The 18,492-nt window shown below is 44.9% G+C and overlaps 1 protein-coding gene across 2 annotated transcripts in view; it reads right to left on the reverse strand.

Moving 5' to 3' along the window:
- Nucleotides 1–18,492, reverse strand: part of LOC143715756 (FGGY carbohydrate kinase domain-containing protein-like) — a 47,106-nt gene that overhangs the window by 19,373 nt on the left and 9,241 nt on the right. For both annotated transcript variants that reach the window (XM_077207487.1, XM_077207488.1), the window contains exons 8-9: nucleotides 14,197–14,300; nucleotides 14,013–14,120 (exon numbers count right to left, since the gene is read on the reverse strand). In XM_077207487.1, coding sequence (XP_077063602.1) covers nucleotides 14,013–14,120; nucleotides 14,197–14,300 — 212 coding nt within the window. The remainder of the gene's footprint in view (nucleotides 1–14,012; nucleotides 14,121–14,196; nucleotides 14,301–18,492) is intronic.

Here is an 18,492-nt window from a genome sequence, read left to right on the forward strand (position 1 = left end):
ATAGCTCTCAAAGAAAGAATTCTCCCCTGGGACCATAGGAGAATCTGATGTGCCAGTTTGTAAAGTGGGCGAGAACGCAGACCCCCCTGATGGTTGATATAAGAGACCACCGATGTGTTGTCTGTTCGAACAAGAACATGGTGGCCCCTTAGGTCTGGGAGGAAGTGTTTCAGAGCCTGAAACACTGCCAACATCTCTAGACAATTTATGTGCCATAGACGGTGATGGTCCCCCCACAGACCCCGAGCTGGGCGACCACTCATGATCGCCCCCCACCCCGTGAGAGAGGCATCTGTCGTTAGCATAACGCGACGACAAGGAGCTCCCAACACCGGGCCTTGGGACAGAAACCGAGGATCTTTCCACATAACCAGGGCGCGAAGACATCGTCGCGAACTCATGATCATGCGAAACGGATTTCCCCTCGGGGAGAATCCCCTGGTTCTGAGCCACCACTGTAACGGTCTCATGTGCAGGAGGCCAAAAGGTATCACGTTGGACGCAGCTGCCATGAGACCTAACAGTCTCTGGAACTGTTTTACAGTGGACGACTGGCCTAGCTTGACCTGATCTACTGCGGCGAGAATCGAAGCAACACGAGCAGGTGACAACTGTGCCTGCATCGTCGTCGAATCCCACACTACACCGAGAAAAGTGGTTCTCTGTAATGGAGAAAGAACACTCTTCTTGGCGTTGAGCCTCAACCCCAACCTCTTGATGTGAGCAAGAACGACATCTCGGTGCCGAACCGCCTGCTGTTCTGATTGAGCTAGAATTAACCAATCGTCTATATAGTTCAGAATACGAATGCCCTGCAGCCTCAGCGGGGCTATAGCTGCATCCATACACTTCGTGAACGTGCGGGGTGACAGTGCTAGGCCAAACGGAAGAACCCGATATTGGTACGCTTCGCCCCCGAAAGCGAACCTCAGGAACTTCCTGTGTTGAGGGAGGATGGATACATGGAAGTAGGCGTCCTTTAGGTCTATCGTGACAAACCAGTCCTCGGATCTGATTTGTGACACGATCTGTTTGAGAGTGAGCATCTTGAATTTGAGCTTCCCTACAGTGCGATTTAAGAGACGCAGATCTAGAATGGGACGCAGCCCTCCATCTTTTTTCGGAACGATGAAGTACCGGCTGTAGTATCCTAACTCCCTGCTGGGCGGAGGAACCCGTTCTATAGCCCCTTTGTGCAGCAGAGTTTCTACCTCCTGTTCTAATACCAGAGCCTGCTCGGGGCCCACCACCGTGGGCAGAACCCCTCTGAACCGAGGTGGACGCGTTCTGAACTGAATAGCGTACCCGTTCTTTATAATATTCAGGACCCACTGAGAAACATTGGGAAGCATTTCCCATTCCGCCAGGAACTCTACTAAGGGAACCAGTCTCTCGAGGCTGGCCTCTGGATGAACATCCCGAGTGACAGACACAGCGCCCTGTAACATACTGGCAGGAAACAGCTGGTCTGAGCACTCCACAACCCTCCTCGGAGGGGGCGAGCGTCCCTCGGGAAATCGCTCGCTGAGTCTCTCTACGCCCTGTATAGGCAGGGTTAGTAGAACAGACCCCTGAGGGCATCGAGAAAGACAGGGCGCCGTGTTTTTGAGCGGCGAACTCAAGTCTTTCCCGATGGGGACCACCCTCAGAGTCCTGACGTTCAGCCCGTCAGGACTTTTTCGACGCGGCCTTCCTGGCGACAATGACTGCCCTCAGATCAGTCCTGCCCCGAGAAGGCCGCGCCGGAGAGCGCCCCGCCTCGTCCCTCCAGTTTGTCTGCGGGGGGGCACGAGACGCGACACTCCGCTTCTGCTGTGCTCTTTTACAAGACGAACTCGACGGCTGGGACTGCCCTCGCTCAGCAGCCCCAGTGACGCGCACTTTGAGAGGGATAAACTTATGAAAAGCAGCCGCCTGTTTTTTCTCTTCCTGGAACCTTTCAGTGACAGAGTGAAGAGCGTCACCGAAGAGGCCCGCAGGCGAAACAGGAGCATTTAATAGGAGAGATTTATCTTTTTCTTTCATAGAGGTTTGACTCAACCATAAATGCCTTTCTGTGGCCACCATGGCTGCCATAGACCGGCCAACAGATTTAGCTGTTTCCCTGGTGGCCCGGAGAGTGAGATCAGCAGTCTGCCTGAGCTCATTGATCATATCTGCCGAAATTTCTCCCCCCTCACACACATCTTTGAGCAGGTCAGCCTGATAAGCCTGCATAATGGCCATTGTATGCAAACATGCAGCCGCCTGCCCAGCCGCCGAGTAAGCCTTCCCCACCAGCACAGAAGTATTTTTCAGTGGTCTAGAAGGAAGAGCCGGTGCTTTAAGCGAAGATGCCGAGGCAGGAGAGAGATAGCTCGCGAACGTCTCCTCCGCCTTCGGCATCGTCACATATCCAGCAGACTTTGCACCAAAAATATTACCATAAGCATTGGATTGATTGGTATATATTCTGCTCGAAACCGGTCTAACCCAGGTCTTTGAAACCTCAGCATGAAGGTCTGGGAAGAACGGTTAGCACCGGCGAGAAGGCTGAGGACGTGCAGAGAGAAATCTATCATCTAGTTTGCTTTTATTTCTAGATTCTTGTTTATCAGTTGGCCATTCAATACTGAGTTTTTCAACAGCCCGAGATAACACATCCATTAAACCTTCTTCAGCAGTATAATGAAGTGAGCTAGTTTCCTCTGATGCCAAACTTTCGACATCCAGATCCTCAGAACTGGATAATCTAAGTTCCACATCATCGCGTGCCTCCACCCGGGCAGAAGTAACCGCCGCAGCGCGTGCTTCCAGAGCCGGGTGAGAGGCACTGGATCCCGCCGGAGAAAGGTGAGATAGGGCGGGGCCCGTCTCAGTGTCGCCGGTGAGATCCATCTGCGAACCCCAAGTCAAGCGCCGCCGCTCTGCCTCAACAGAAGCGGGACCCGAGCCCTGGGGAGCTCGCAACAAACCACTCTCCTCAAAGAGCGATCGCCGCGAGCGCAGAGTACTCAAAGGAAAACGCTCGCAATGCTCACAATCGACTCCCTCGAGAGCCGACTGGGCATGCTGAACTCCCAAACAAGCTACACATAACTCGTGAGAATCCCTACCCGTGATGTAACGTGTACAGGGGGGAACACACTTTCTATACTGCTCGCTCATTTTGTTTTTTTTATATATATATATATATATATAGTGAAAACTCCTGACAAAATCAGACAAACACAATCGAAAGATATCAGACACACACAGAGCGCTGCTGAAGTAACAGAAGCTGGTGGCTTGTGTATTCAGGGGATATTTATAGCTTCCTGGTCGGTGACGTCACCCGCTGTGACGCTCCATTGACTGATTTCATTCATGCTTCAGACGCGCTACGCTGGGGGGCGTTCCCACTGCGATTACACGCAGCGGTAGTCCCTGAAGGGGAACCCTTGTTTTCACTATGAAAATCTTCACACCCTGTTAGAAATATATTTTCTCCCTCAGCATAAATCTATAACATAAGAAGGATTCTTTGTTCAGCCTAAAACTGACACGTTTGCACATTATTTTATATGTATGTAAAGTTAAACATCTGGTATTCATTAATGAGGAAGGGAGCCCCCTTCTCCTTTCTCTTCCTTTTCTTTCTTTGTGTTTCTATGTTATACATTGAAGAGCTTCCTCTGAGCTCCAGGCTTGCAAGGAGATTCTAGCGCATACTGCCCATATAAATAAGTTGTAATATAAAGTCTATATGATATGCCAATGATGTAATGTTTGGTTCTATTGGTTAGACTTATACTCCTCCCTGTAATACTTTGCCTATATAATGTATAATTTAGACATTATGAGCTGAGCGTTTTGTCTCCCTCCGGCGCTGGGGTTGTGAATTATTTATTCATAATAAAAAAACAAGAATTTTGGCACTTCTCGTTTGGACCATTTCATTTCGATTCTAACACTTGGGGGCGTCGTCAGGGATTTCTCCAGACAGGTAAGAATTTTTTTTTTTTACAAAAGAGAAAGTTGATTCTTACTGTCTGCTGAGAAAACGTATTTGTAGTGCCGTGATTTTTACCATATTTGGTGAAATCAACCTCGTGTTTTAATTAATGCGGGAAGAGCAGAAAAAAGGGAACTGATCTCTCTCTCTCTTTTTGTTATTTGTCCTTGTATAAAACGATACAGGACGGTAGCCTCGTATTTTTAATAAAAAATGTGAGAAGAACAAGCAAAAGAGACTTGAGCTCCCTCTTTTGATGTTATTTGTCTTTGTTTAAAACGATACGGGACCGGTTATCCTCCTGTTTTCGATAAATGCGGGAAGAACGTAAGGAAAATCGATCACTTTCCTCCGTTTTTTGAAAGAAAAAAATAGATTTGCTACACAGATAATTTGTTTTCTTTTGCAAAGTCTATTTTAATTTCCCTTTGGTCTAGGGCTATGAATAAATAAATCACTATTTTTTTTCTCTTCACTTTCTCTTTTCTTTTCTTCTCTCTTATTTCTCTCTCTATTTGCCAATTTACTAACACAATTAATTTGAAATTGTATACTTTTCTTTTACTTTTCTGTAAGGAACCTAGCTATATGAAATATTAATAATCAATAATAACTTGTTATGATTAATTATGAATATTTGGGTCAGTTAATTGGATTAACTTGACATGGCTAAATTAATATTACAATCAATTAATCAGTTCGTCCAACGAACTCTTTTGATTATTCATTAATTCTAAGAAAAGGGTATCTTCCCTGGACACAGAAGAATAATTATTTCTTAATATGTACAGCGTTTTGAGCATGTAGCAAGAACAAAAACCATAAAGGGACTTCGTATTGCAAGCAAATCAGAACCAAATACATAAAGTGCATAAGTTTTATTAACTAAATCATAAACATGAATAAATTAAAAACACATATATACAGAATTACAGAAATAGGTTAGTGATAGGATTAAATTGGCAACCGGAGAAAGGGACTAGTGAAATGCAGTGTGAAGTGGAAGTTGGTTGAGAGTTCTCTTTCTCCAGGAACGCAGGTTTGGTCAGGGCCTGGGGCCCTGTTGAGGCCACGCTGAGCACTCAGGAGAAGTGAGGAAGTCGGAAGAGTGAGTGATTGGAGTCGTTGTTGGTTTGAGTCTTTGTTCCAAAACTCCTGAGATTGTCCTTGGTTCTTTGTGAGAGTCTTCTCTCACCTGCCTGAACCCATATCTGGTTGGATCGAGGCCTGCTGGGCCCTGGGGCCCCTGTGGAGGGGGAGGGGGTTCCCCAGGATCACCAGAGCAGTGTTGCGGCTGGATGAAAGAACTAAGAGAGGGAGGTCACATGTGGGCTGTCTCTAATAAAGCCTGGAAAAGATCCTCCCCTAAGGGTTGGACTCGACCAATCAGAAAGGTGACATGTCTGAGAGGGAAAGTGGCTCTTAGTTGATTTACGGGTCTTTGTCCCTAGCGTGGTTATACCTTCATTAATGCTCAGATAGCTATAACACATCCACACTGCATTCTTGAAGAAGGTGATGTACATCAAAGTGTGAGTCATTAAATGAGGATTAATTAGGTAGGAGGCATGATACAGGTGAGGTTACATTGATCGTTAGTTGGTTGTATACCAGGATACATACCATAATATAGATCCTAATAGTACACGAGACAGTCAACCATTTACACTGTTTCTTTCACAGTTTTATGCATGTTCATTTATAGATCAGTTAGTCTATGATTAATGCAGCAAAGTCTGTTTTAAAGAGGGTTTCTGTTTCATAGTCTCTCTCTTGTGCATGTGGCCACGTTCCTCGGAGGTCGTAAAATCTCCTTATCATGCCCTGTAACATGACACTGTTTCTGCCCTTGTGTTCGTTCATTTGGGTTGTTAGTTTTGGAGTTTCCTAAACCTTTGTATATAATGAATAATTAGTGTCTGATTGGTCCATACCCTACAGTTCCATTTGGCTATATTACAATTTATTTAAGTTGCATGAAGGAGAAATTTTTGTGTGTTTACAATGGGGAATAAAATTAGTCCACCGTTAGAAAATGAATCTCCGAAAGATTTTATGATTAGAAATAATCAAGCATTTTTTACGGAGCCATATGTGTCAAATTTAGCTGGCTGGTCAACTGGCAAAACACAATTAGATGCCTCGTGACGGCTCATTTAAAGACACATATATGCGTGAAGCAAAATACATGATTTTTGGAAATTGGGGCGATCCCGATTGGGATTATTCGTATATGAAACGTTCCTATAAGATCTGGAAAGACATGCAATCTTATTGGAATCGTGGTCCAAAAGTGGATAACAACAAAAATCTTTCTCACCCTCAAGCTTAACAGCCTGAGAAGGAGAAAGTTATTTCACATCCTGCTGAAGTCAGAGTTCCCCTCCCTCCCAGATATGAGAGCATTCAAACTTCTCCTGTCTCGGAACCTATAAAAAATAAATCCTACCCTGTTGATGAAAATTATTTACTGTTTGTGAACACATTTTTGAATAACATGCACAACGAGACTGCACAAATGATTCGAATAACTATAACCAACATTAGTAACATTTCTGTTGATGAATTGGGTAGACGCTTGCGTGAACTGTCGTCTGCTGGGGCATTTGAAAACTCCAGAGGAAAAGTTCCCGCAATGTTCCAAGTTAATTCCACTGTCCAAAATCGCCCGCCACCCAATGTCAGGAATGACATAAAGTGTTTTTTATGTCACACACAGCGGACACACACAGCGATTTTGCAGAAAAAAAGCTGAGAGATTTCAGCAAACTAATGAGAAACCGATGTTTAGGCGCTCTGATGGCCTCCCTTTCTTTCTCCCTCTGAAAGAGAGAGACCTGCGTATCCGCCTGAATGGGGAAAGGAATAACAGACATTAAATTCTATAGGAATAGATAATATTCCAGTGGTTTGTAATTTGACACCACCTTTACCGGTTACTTCTAATGATATACCATCATTGTTCAAAATGCATGATTTTTGCAATTATACCTGATTCTTTATTCTGCTTGTTAGGTAGAGATGTAATGCATAAGTTGGGTGTTAAATTAGGATTTGACTCTGACTCTTTGCAACTCATGTTTCCAGCAGCCTTTTCTCTTACGACCGACACAGGAAGTGCTCTCTTCGAGGATGTGTCTGCAACTGAGCTCGGACAGGAAGTAGCTGATGTAAACCCGAAATTGTGGGCGGCCCATAAGGATGACGTGGGACTTCTTGATATCCAACCTTATGTGGCCAATTTGACAATGAATAGGCCTGTGTTTATTTTTTTAAAAACAATATCCGCTTTCAAAGGAAAAAGAGGATGGAATTCGACCCCTCATTGATCAGTTTCTGGCTCAAGGCATTCTGGTTCGCACTCATTCACCTTACAACACACCAATTAATCCAATCAAGAAAGCAAATGGTTCTTGGCGCTTAACGCAAGACTTGAGAAAAATGAATGATTTGATAAAACCACATGCTCCTATTGTGCCAGATGTACAAACTATTATTAATTCTATTCCTTTAGAACAGGGGTCTCCAACCTTTTTTCATTTGAGAGCTACTTTTTAAAAAATATAGTGGCCGAGAGCTACTCATGTAGGCTAATACAATACTTAAATCTCTTAAATGATGTCTCATAACTCTCATATTAACAACTATCTAAACTGTTTTAGACCTAAAATAGTTTTTGTAGGCCTATATATGTCACCCTTAAATGTCAGAGAAAAGAACAGAATCAGAGATTAATTTTTTTAAAGGAAATTGTACTTTGCATATTATACTATAAAAAAACATAATTATAGTTGATTTTATAGTGCATCTTAACTAGAGATGAAATGGCCTGAAAATTTCATTTCATGATTATAGTGACCAAAATGATCAGTTATCACCCTGTTCAAAAAGTACTAATACTACACAATAAAATCCATTCACCAACGTTTATGTCGAAAACCAGCAAATAACAAATATAATTAGAATTAATTTGCACTTTTTGTTTACATAAACAAAATAACAACATTAAAAATAATGGTCAGATTTTAAAGGAGTGTCTTGCGACATGTTATCTACTAACATGTAGCATACAAGTTCAAATAAAGTTTTGACAAAAAAATATTTATAAAAAGCTTGCATATTTCAGCCTTTAAATCATTTTTATGAAAAGAATGAGTCAAAAAAGATAAATTACTGACGTTCACAATGCACATTAGCTTATCTTTCATTATTAATAGTAAAATTCGGTCCGATTTTCCCGTGGCGTCTGTCATTGCTATGCAACCATGCACTGCGCTCTCCACAATGACAAAGAAGTTTTAGTAGCTAATGGATTTTTCATCTTGCTGCGCATGGAAAAAATGAGTGCGTCGCTTCAATTATGAGCTTCCTACATTTGAAATAACGAACTTGAGCGTGCAAAAGACGCTATATGTGAATGCCCCCTTGGTGAGCTACCTCCAATCAGGCCACGAGCTACTGGTAGCTCGCGAGCGACGTGTTGGAGACCCCTGCCATTGGCAACCGCAATGCGTGCTCCACAGATGAGGCATACAGCTTTATCTTTAACATTAGTGAAGAGGAATTCTGTCTCCCACTCCTCGTTAAAATAATAAGTCTTCTTTTTTGCATGACCTGCATCGTCAGCCATAATTAATCTTTTTTTTAATTTTTATAGTTCAATTTATCTTATGTATGTACCGTCTGCCCGCGACCGCCTCAACTCACTGAAGTTACGTTACGTACGTAACATTACGTAATGTTACCATTAGCTATTTTCTCATGTTATGCCATCATCATAAATAATAATAAAAAAAAACTAAATGGAAGACAATTCAGGCTATTTTTAGAACGTGCTCGGCGGGCGACTCAGAGACTCCATGCGGGCTACCAGGTGCCCGCGGGCACCATGTTGGAGACCACTGCTTTAGAACATGCATTTTATTATGCCATTGATTTATGCTCCGCCTTCTTCAGCATTCCTGTTGACCAACAAACTCAGCCACTTTTTGCTTTCTGTTTTCAGAATTGCCAGTACATGTGGACAAGACTCCCTCAATGGTTCAAAGATTCTCCGGCTGTTTTCTCCGCTGTAGTGCACGCAAGGCTGAAGGATGTCAGACTCCCTCCTGACACCTGCCTGCTCCAATACGCTGATGGCATTCTCGTCACTGGTGCCTCTGCGGACATGTGTGCTGCTGCCACTACAATTGTCTGCAACGTTTTAGCAGAGGCTGGTTCCAAGGCATCTAAAGAGAAACTTCAGTGGGTGCAGAGGAAAGTCAATTACCTCGGCCATGAACTGTCACAAGGCCAAGTTCGCCTGTCTGGGGAACAGAGTCAAAGCCATCGCTTTGTTCAAGCACCCTTCAACACGGAAGCAAATGCAAAGCTTTCTGGGACTGGTCAATTACTGTCGATTATGGGTGCCAAATTGCTCCATGTATGACAAAATCCTGCGAGACGCTACGCTGGATGATAAAGAGGACATTACATGGACAAGTGAGATGGAGCAAGCGTTAAGACATTTGAAATCCTCTCTGTTAAGGCCTCCCGCCCTCGGCCTTCCTTGCTACAAGCGAGATTTCCACCTGTACGTGCACGAAGGTGGGGGCACAGCCGCAGGAATCCTGGCCCAAGAGCATGGGGGCACTTTTGGTCCAGTAGCTTATTTGTCTAAAACTCTTGATTCAGTGGCTCGAGGACTCCCGGCCTGTTTACGTGCAGTGGCTGCTGCAGCGATCATGGTACAGGATGCTGAAAGGGTTGTTTTATCATATCCACTCACAGTTCACACATCACATCAGGTAGGACCAATTATGCATAACATTTCTACTCAACACATGACTGCTCAACGTCGTTCAGGCTATGAGGCTATATTATTAGCAACTGCTAATTTAACGTTGAAAGTAACTTCTGTTATTCATGGTCCTACGGTACATCTACACAGGTTGTTGACGGATGGTGAATTTGAGAGTGACGACCACGACTGCCTGACCAGAATCCAAACTTCGACTGCCTGCAGGCCAGATGTGTCGACATCTGTCCTGGAGGAGGGAGATAATTGGTATATAGACGGATCCTGTTTCAAGCCAAATGACAATTTATACTTGTGTGGATATGCTATTGTCAAATTACCTGATCGTGTAATTGAGGCATATTCATTGCCATATAAATCAGCTCAAGTAGCAGAATTAATTGCTCTAACAAGAGCTTGTCAGTTGGCAAAAGTTCAGTGCATCAATATACACACTGATTCCAAATACGCGTACGCCGTTGTCCATGATTTTGCTAAATTGTGGGAAGAAAGAAATTTCAAAACCTCAGACGGAAAAACAATTTTGACCATCGAAACCATCGAAACTTGCTGTTATTAAAGTAGCTGGTCATAAAACAGGTTAATCGGATGAGGCTAAGGGAAACAGGTTTGCAAATGAAGTCGCGAAATGGGCTGCTAAAGAAGTAATACTTAGTCCATACGTAAATGAAAAGAGCAACGATGTACCTATGATGAATTTGTCGCTGATTAATGATTTGGACATTAAAGTACTGCAAGCTAACCCTACGCAAGTTGAATTGATTCATTGGGCTGCGAACGAAGTAAAACCAGATCAAGCTGGTATTCTGAGAGACAAGCAGGGTAGAATCGCTCTACCAGCATCCACCGTTGTAATGCTGTGCAGGCATTATCATGGTGTATCACACGTGTCAAAAGAAAAAGTGATACAAAATTTGAATCAATCATACTGCATAGCAAATGTTCGAAAGAATACTTTGTTGATATTGGATGCTTGCCTGGTGTGTGCACGAACAAACAGACACAAGACAACCCGCATGAAGCTTTACCGCATCCTGAGTTTCCTTTTTAATATTTACAGATCAATTTTACACACATGGCTCCATGTGAAAATCACAAATATTTGCTCATGATTGTTGATCGATTTTCTAAGTGGCCTGAAGCTTTTCCGTGTGGTAAAGAAAACGCTCAGACGGTTGTAAAGGTTCTTGCAAAAGAAATTATACCGCGTTTCAGTATTCCAACCGTTATAGCGAGTGATAATAGAACTCCGTTTGCTTCAAAAGTCACAATTGTTAGCCAAAGAGTTTAATATTAATTGGCACTTCCACATTCCCTATTCGCCGCAATTATCAGCTAACGTAGAACAGACAAACAAGACGATAAAAGAACGTCTCAGTAATGCGTGTCTAGATACAGGCAGAAACTGGGTTGATTTGCTGCCTGCCGTATTGACGGAAATGAGAATGTCCCCATCAGCAACCACAAAAATTTCTCCATTTGAAATTCTGATGGGTAGACCTTTCCCGACCCCTTGGGTCAGAGGTCGCGCTGCCAATCTCTCCACAGGTGACACGGAGGTGATCATCTCGGATTACGTGGATTCCTTAGTTAGAACGTTAAAAGGCATAAATGGTGATGTTTCTCTCTCTCTCCCTCTTCCTTCAGAAAAGCCGACTCATCCTTTCGTTCCAGGACAACAGGTGCTGATAAGGTGTCTGAAGCCCACGTAACTCGGTGAGCCGAACTATTCAGGACCATCCACTGTTATCGCTGTGACGAGGACCGGTGTTCTGACTGACCACCAGCCGCAGTGGGTCCATGCTAGCCGGGTTAAGGCAGCTCCATCCCAGGGGAACGCACAAGCCTATGTGGAAGCACTGATCGAAAGGAGAACGAGGAAGAGAAGTAGACGAAGAACGAGATTGCTGATTGAGATTAGCAATAATTATAACTGAATCTATTAAGATTCATCGTGCTATGAATACTTTTGATTTTTTTTTATATGCTTTGATGAACAGAACTGTGAAATATTAATGATTTTGAAGGAAATGTTTGATTGAAGAATATTGCATGTATTATTGTACTAGAATGAATATGCTGAGAATGATGTGATAAGATAATTATCACATAATAGAATTATCATATCAAAGGGGCCATTGTTAGAAATATATTTTCTCCCTCAGCATAAATCTATAACATAAGAAGGATTCTTTGTTCAGCCTAAAACTGACACGTTTGCACATTCTTTTCTATGTATGTAAAGTTAAACATCTGGTAAAGCGTTTTGTCTCCCTCCGGCGCTGGGGTTGTGAATTGTTTATTCATAATAAAAGACCAATAATTGGGGCACTTCTCGTTTGGACCATTTCATTTCGATTCTAACACACCCTTATAGGCACACCCACCTTGAGGGCAAGGCTTTCCTATGTACTAATGTAGCAAAACAGAGATATTAAAAGATCACATTCAATACACACCTTATTGATGATGCATACTGTGTACAGGCGAGCAGATGAAACGTTCCTCAAGTGTTGTCCCATATAAAACATCTCGGTTACTAACATAACCTCGGTTCCCTGAGATAACAGGAACGAGTATTGTGTCTTTGCTAGATGCTATGGGGGAAAATTCCTTTTTGTCCGATTTGTTGAAGCCTTTTATTCAATAATGCAGTATTATTGCACGGCCATAATAGTGCGGAGATGCACGCACGCTATTGGCTGGGCAGTGGGAACGGCACATGTCTATGGCGAAGTGGCACATCTCCGCGAACCAATCAGGCTGCGTCCCGCCGAACCGAGCGCAGAGCCGGCCAAAGAGGGCGGGGCATCTGCCTATAGCACAGCTGTCTACGCAATACTCGTTCCCGTAATCTCAGGCCCACTTGCTTGACCGATGCTAAGGCTAGCAAGTGTGCGGTCTTGAGCGAAAGTGCCCTTAATTCGGCCGACTGTAGCGGCTCAAACGGGGGCCCCTTGAGGGCCCTGAAGACTGTAACAGGACTGATAGGTCTCAGGAAGGTGTTGTGAGGGGGCGAGGCAGGTTGAGCATCCTTGCCCACTTCTGGAAGCGAACAATCAAATTGCTTCTACCCAACATCTGGCCGGCCACAGGAGCATCTAACTTTGCTATGGCCGCCACATAGACGGAGCGTGGAGGGGTACGACACGCGTTCAGCAGCACTTGTAGGAAGGAAAATAGGAGCGGTACATCACATGAAGTAGGGTCTTGGCTCCATGCTGAGCACCATTTGGAGAAGACAGAACACTTAAGTACGTGGACGAGTCTCGTGGATGGGGCTCTGGTCTCAGATATAGTGTTTAGGACACTCTCGTGGATAGCCCACATGGATAGCCCATGGCATTGGCCATGGGGCTGCTGCTAGCAGCTGAATCATCTCGGGAAACCAAGGCTGGGTCCACCAAAGGGGGGCCACCAGACAGACTGTGCATCTCTCCTCTCTGATTCTGTTGATGACCTGAGGGAAGAGCACGATTGAGGGAAAAGCATAAAGGGGAAGACTGGGCTATTTGTGGGCCATGGAATATTGGGCAGTGAGAGTTGTCTTTGGAGGTCAACCTCTGCCCTGCCGAAGACACTCCAAATTGTTTGAACCTGGGGCTGGAGGGCCCATTCTCCCGGGGACACATTGAATCAGGGAGCAGACATGCTGTCGCGAGACAATCTGCCCGGCACGTACATCGCTCTCAGCAAGCACAGGCTGTGTTGTGCCCAAAAGAGCAGACGTCTGGCTACCCTATACAGAGGCTTCTACCTGAGTCCAACCCTGGTGGTTTATCTCCACACTATTATGGCTGTTCAGTAGCACTGCGTTATTGAAAAAAGGCTTCAATAAATCATTTAAGTTTTCAAAACTAAGTTTTCCCCCATAGCGTCTAGCAAAGACGCAATACGAGTAAACGTTTAGGAAGGAAACCAATATAGAGAAAATTCTTAAACATTTAGCATTGTGTTAACATTCTGTGCTCATCTGCATCATCAATAAGCTGTACACTAAATTTGATCTTTTAATGTCACTGTTTTAGTATGTTAAGGGGCTTGAAGTGTTTTGAGTGTGTTTTTCCATTCCACTGCGCTACATCTTGCATTTTTAACCACAAAAATGTGTTCTGTGTGAATGGTCTATTAGACTGGTTTGTTTTGCAATTATGCTTTCAGTATTGAATAAAATCTAAATGTATTTTGTCCAGTGCATTCTGGGATTTCCTTCCATATTAAAGATAGATGTGATTGACTCACCAGTCGTCCCGTGGCGCTCTGACCTCCCTCATTAAGCCACAGTCCCGGCAGCATGGCGGACAGATATGGGCCCCAGACCCCAGGGACGAACAGCGGCTGTGTGCTCACCTGAGAGATACAGACACACGCTGACATCAACAGTCACATGCTTTGAACACAAACAAGTACAGGAACTGAAGCTCACAGCCATGTGACATGAGGACGTCCCACATATGACAGCCAAACGGGACGTGACTGGTTGCTCTTCATAGGGCAGCTGGTGTCCCCTCACATCGGCCCCGATGACCCCTACAACAAGACAATAAAATTACAGAATATATAACTGACACTACTACATAAATTTAAACTCACAGATCTTACGATAATTACCCAGCTAATTAATCACAGTACAGTAACACAATTGTTTTTGCATTGCAATATGCAAATGAGTCACTATCTAATAAAATATGCACTCATATGCATATATTTCCTGTCCAGAAACCTGAACACTGGATAAAGCCAGATTCATCATTTTTATTTGATTTTGCTGACATATTACTGTTTTTTCCAGCAGGGATTTTGGATTTTTCTTTTTATCACTCCATAAATCAGAAAAGACTGTCAACAGACAGAAACAAATACATTTTCATCCTGTTTTTAGCAGTTGTATAACAATGTTGCATAAATGTGGTGAATGATATATGAACAAACTTTCATATAGATATAGATTTCATATAATCTAAAATTTTGGCGTGTGTGAAGCTGCTGAATTGGAGATTTCGGACTCAAGTTCACCGTCTTTAAAGATTAAAATTTACAGACACTAATAGATAAAGTGAAATAAAATAAGCACTTGTTTTCTTTCCACTAGTTTGAAAGAAGACAAGCTATGGAAGCAATTAGAGCTCAAAACTGACAAGTGGATGAAAAAACCCTGGTTTTGCCTGTAAAATCTTGCACTAGTTTACATGTTTTGCCTGTTTATTTATTGCCATATATCATCTGAAGGTTTAGATTAAGCAGGTCAGGACAGTTATTACAGGAACACTGTGATGAAACCAAGAAGAGGCTGACTAAACATCAGGGCCATATTAGGAGCACACAAACACTACAATGCTCCTGTGTCAACAGGATTTAAAAAGCCCCAATTATGCTTTTTAGTGTATTTCCTTTAATGTAGTGTGTAATAAATATGTTTGCGAATGTGAAAGATCTGCAGTTCTCTTACAAGAGGTTCTCTCGTATTGCGTAAGCTAGCTTACGCTACGGGGAAAGTCATCTTTGCTCGAGATATTGAAGCCAAAAATTATCCTTAATTTTGTATTTATTGTCAACGTAGTGCAACAGCCAGCAGACTTAGAGCAGGCCATCTTGCGTGCTCATTGGCTGCCCTGCGGCAACTGATGCAGCCTACCACTGAGCCTCGCGCGTGACGTCACGTCCAATGAGGGCGCTTTGCGTCCCGCCAAAATGGGGGATGACTTAGCGTATAAAAGCCAGGCTCGTAGGCTGCGTCACTGATTTCATCATCTTCAGCGAAGCTCTCCGCATCGCGGAGTCAGTCAGAGATAGAACTGTTAACTCACAGAGCTGTGCTTCTCAGCCATCTGGAAAGCTTGGGTCTCATGGTCAACTGGACCAAGAGCTCATTACTGCCCACTAGTCAGTCAGGTTTCCTTCCTAGGAATAGAACTGGACTCTGTGGCTATGACGGCCCGCTTATCGACACAGCACGCCGCCGTGTTCGACAGCTAGCCGGATCTTTCCAGGAGGGCAGCATTACACCTCTGAAGACATTCCAGAGGATGCTAAGCTGTATGGCATCAGCTGCGGCTGTGCTTCAGCTGGGCCTCCTGCGCATGCGCCCGCTAAAACGCTGGCTGAACACCCAAGTGATAGTTCATACAGGACCACCATGTACTGGTCCGCTCGGACAACATGTCTGTGGTGTCCTACATAAACCGTCAGGGCGGCGTCAGATCCAGAAACCTCTGCCATCTGACGGAACGCCTTCTTATATGGTCTCAGGGCCGCCTGCGCTCGCTGAGAGCCGCGCATGTGCCAAGCCACTTGAACGACGGTCCAGACAAACTGTCCAGGAACTACGTTCCCCTAGGGGAATGGTCCCTGCATCCCCAAACAGTCCAGTTACTGTGGCGCCTCTTCGACAAAGCGAAAGTCGACCTGTTTGGGTCAAAAGACAACACTCATTGCCCGCTGTTCTTTTCAAAGAACGAGGATGCGTTGGCCTAAATCTGGCCCAGCCTCCCACTTTATGCTTTCCCTCCGGTCTCTCTGTTACCACAGGTAATCAAGAGAATCAGGGAAACGCGCCACTCGGTGCTCCTTATAGCCCGCGCTGCGAGAATCAAACCTGGTTCCCGGAGCTTATGCGGCTGCCCCAAACAGCCCCTTGGCCGATTCCGGTGAGGAGAGATCTCCTCTCTCAAGCCCGCGGCTCAATCTGGCATCCCCATCCAGAGCGCTGGTCTCTGCAGGTATGGTTAATCAACGGATACCCGTTGTACTGCCAGAAGGATTGATGAACACGATTACGCAAGCCAGAGCTCCCTCTACGAGGCGACTTTACGCGTCTAAATGGTCGTGTTCTCCAAATGGTGTGCTGATAGAGATCTAGACCCACGAATGTGTGGGGTCACGGGGTTGCTTAACTTCCTTCAAGAGAAGTTGGATAAGGGCAGGTCCCCACCCACGCTTAAAGTCTATGTGGCGGCCGTCGCAGCGTTCGCTGAGTCGACGCGTGGCCAGTCAATAGGAAGGAACGAGCTCGTCATTCGCTTCCTTATAGGAGCTAGACGGATGAATCCCCCGCGACCCTCGTCGGTTCCCATGTGGGATCTTTCACTGGTCCTAGAGGCCCTGAAAGCTTTCCCGTTAGAACCATTAAACTCCATGGACCTAAAGTACCTCTCGCTCAAACCCGTTTTTCTGACAGCTCTGTCATCAGTTAAACGTGTGGGGGATTTACACGCGCTATCTGTTAGCGCAGCGTGTCTTGAGTTCAGGCCAAATGACTCTAAAGTATTCCTCAAGCCAAGACATGGTTATGTCCTTAAAGCGTTGGGCACCGCCTTCAGAGCGCAGGTCATTTCTCTTTCGGCTCTGCCAGGATCCGATAGTGAGGGTAATGTGGATCTCCTCTGCCCCGTCAGGGCGCTGAGGGTTTACATTACGCGCTCCGCCTCTTTCAGGCGTTCGGAACAGCTCTTTGTCTCGTTCGGTGGGCGCAACTGGGGTCTCGCCGCCGCTAAACAGAGCCTGTCCAGATGGATAGTGGAAGCTATCACATCTGCTTATAAGTCTAAAGGTCTGCAATGCCCCTTGGGCATCAGGGCGCATTCCACCAGAGGCGTGGCCTCGTCGTGGGCTTGGTCCAGCGGAATTTCCATTCATGACATTTGTGAGGCGGCAGGCTAGGCCTCTCCCTCCACATTTGTTAGGTTTTATAACCTGGAAGTTCCCGCCTTGCAGGCTAAACTTCTGTCAGTGTGAGCAGTGTGTTTGTCCTGCCCAGATGATCATGCGCAGACTTCTCTCACGCGACGTTAGCTCTCCTGGTTGAGCTGCACTATATAGTGAATAGTAATATGGACCGGCGACGCCGCTCTGTATACCCTGTATGTGCTTATAACATGTGCTGGCCCGCATTGCTGGCCACCTGTTTCCCACTTATCTATGTTCCCCGGGAATCCCTGGGACTCATGAAGTGGAGGCTGGGCGCACGGCGTTGACAATGGGTTCCCGTAGTGTAAGCTAGCTTACGCAATACAAGAGAACCTCTCGTAAGAGAACGATACTTGTTTACTAACGTAACCTCGGTTCTCTCTAGAAGAGGGAACGAGTATTGCGTAACCTGACTGTGCAGGCGCCACGAGCGTTTTTCGCTTCAGCTGCTGAAACCAGTGACACAGCCAACGAGCCTGGCTTTTATACGCTAAGCCACCCCCATTTTGGCGGGCTATGACACGTAAGGGCGCGAAGCGCCCTCATTGGACGTGACGTCACGCACGAGGCTCAGTGGTAGGCTGCAGCAGTTGCCGCAGGGCAGCCAATGAGCACGCAAGATGGCCTGCTCTAAGTCTGCTGGCTGCTGTACTGCGTTGACAATAAATACAATATTAAGGATAATTTTTGGCTTCAATATCTCGAGCAAAGATGACTTTACCCATAGCGTAAGCTAGCTTACGCAATACTCGTTCCCTCTTCTAGAGAGAACCGAGGTAACTTTAGTAACCGAGTATCGTTTCAATGATCAAAGTTCCGATAAATTGATTTTTTGTCTCCAAAAAGAAAGCGATTCTGAACCGAAATGAGTCGTCCTGTAATTCCAGTCTCACTTCCTGATATGGTAAAACCCACGGTATTGTTAATGTTCGCATCCCAGTGTATATCAAGAGCTGAGATTCAGATATGATAATGAGGGTTTGGTTTCAGACCAATCACAGCAGACTGGGCCATCTGACCAATCAGAGCAGAGCAG

This window comes from Siphateles boraxobius, unplaced genomic scaffold, assembly GCF_051911475.1.
Source record: "Siphateles boraxobius isolate OS27281-9 unplaced genomic scaffold, OSU_SipBor_1 6, whole genome shotgun sequence".
Taxonomy (NCBI): domain Eukaryota; kingdom Metazoa; phylum Chordata; class Actinopteri; order Cypriniformes; family Leuciscidae; genus Siphateles; species Siphateles boraxobius.